This window comes from Penaeus monodon, chromosome 31, assembly GCF_015228065.2.
Source record: "Penaeus monodon isolate SGIC_2016 chromosome 31, NSTDA_Pmon_1, whole genome shotgun sequence".
Classification (NCBI taxonomy): domain Eukaryota; kingdom Metazoa; phylum Arthropoda; class Malacostraca; order Decapoda; family Penaeidae; genus Penaeus; species Penaeus monodon.
Window position 1 is genome coordinate 18,576,958 of NC_051416.1, and position 767 is coordinate 18,577,724.

Sequence of the window (767 nt, forward strand, 5' to 3'; positions counted from 1 at the left end):
TCTTTGCTGGGTCACCAGTGAAGCAGTGTAAAGGCTCCAGCATATTCATGTCCTTCCTTGTTCTTCCTTTTGTTTTGTTGACAGGGGGCAAGATTATCACACTTTATCTAGTATGCGGTTTAGGAATGAGTGAATGAGAAGCCCCTCCAATATAATTAGACAGGTTTAATGAAATAATGACTATGGATTTTCGATTCATTACAAACTATGGTCTTACTATTTGAATTCCCTCACACACTTTCTTACCTGATATCTCTTGACTAAATAGTTCCACTTCTTTCTTGCCATCATCACACTCACTTTGTCACTGATTCCCAACTTCTCCAGGATCTCTCTAAAAAATAGAAAAAAAGTCATGTCAGGATCTACAAAACCTATGTTATTCATGTACATACATAAATTTTGGGGGTTATTATATATACACAATATACATAGACTAACAAATATTCATGATTAACTTACTGGTATACAGCATTATGGCCCTTCTGTGAGATCTCAGCATGTTTCTCTCCTCTGATCTTAATGAACTTGCGTGTCACATCCACTGACCCTGCACCAAAGCAGAAAATTGTAAGACAATCAGTAAATTTACCACAGAAATCAAATTTACTAAAGTACATATTTTTTACACCTTCAGCTTTCATTTACCTCATTTATGTTTAATGATTTCAAAATACTTAACGGATCACTTGCCCATGAGCGGTAACTTTGAATGTGTCATCCAGAGAATCTCTTATCTAATACAGTTTCTTCCTCTCTCACTCGCT

The 767-nt window shown here is 35.9% G+C and overlaps 1 protein-coding gene across 1 annotated transcript in view; it reads right to left on the reverse strand.

The window, feature by feature from the left end:
- LOC119592910 (zinc finger protein 714-like) overlaps positions 1-644 on the reverse strand; it is a 31,120-nt gene extending 30,476 nt beyond the window's left edge. The window contains exons 1-2 of the mRNA XM_037941802.1: positions 463-644; positions 247-334 (exon numbers count right to left, since the gene is read on the reverse strand). Of these exons, the coding sequence (XP_037797730.1) occupies positions 247-334; positions 463-644 (270 nt within the window). The remainder of the gene's footprint in view (positions 1-246; positions 335-462) is intronic.
- Positions 645-767: the final 123 nt, after the last annotated feature.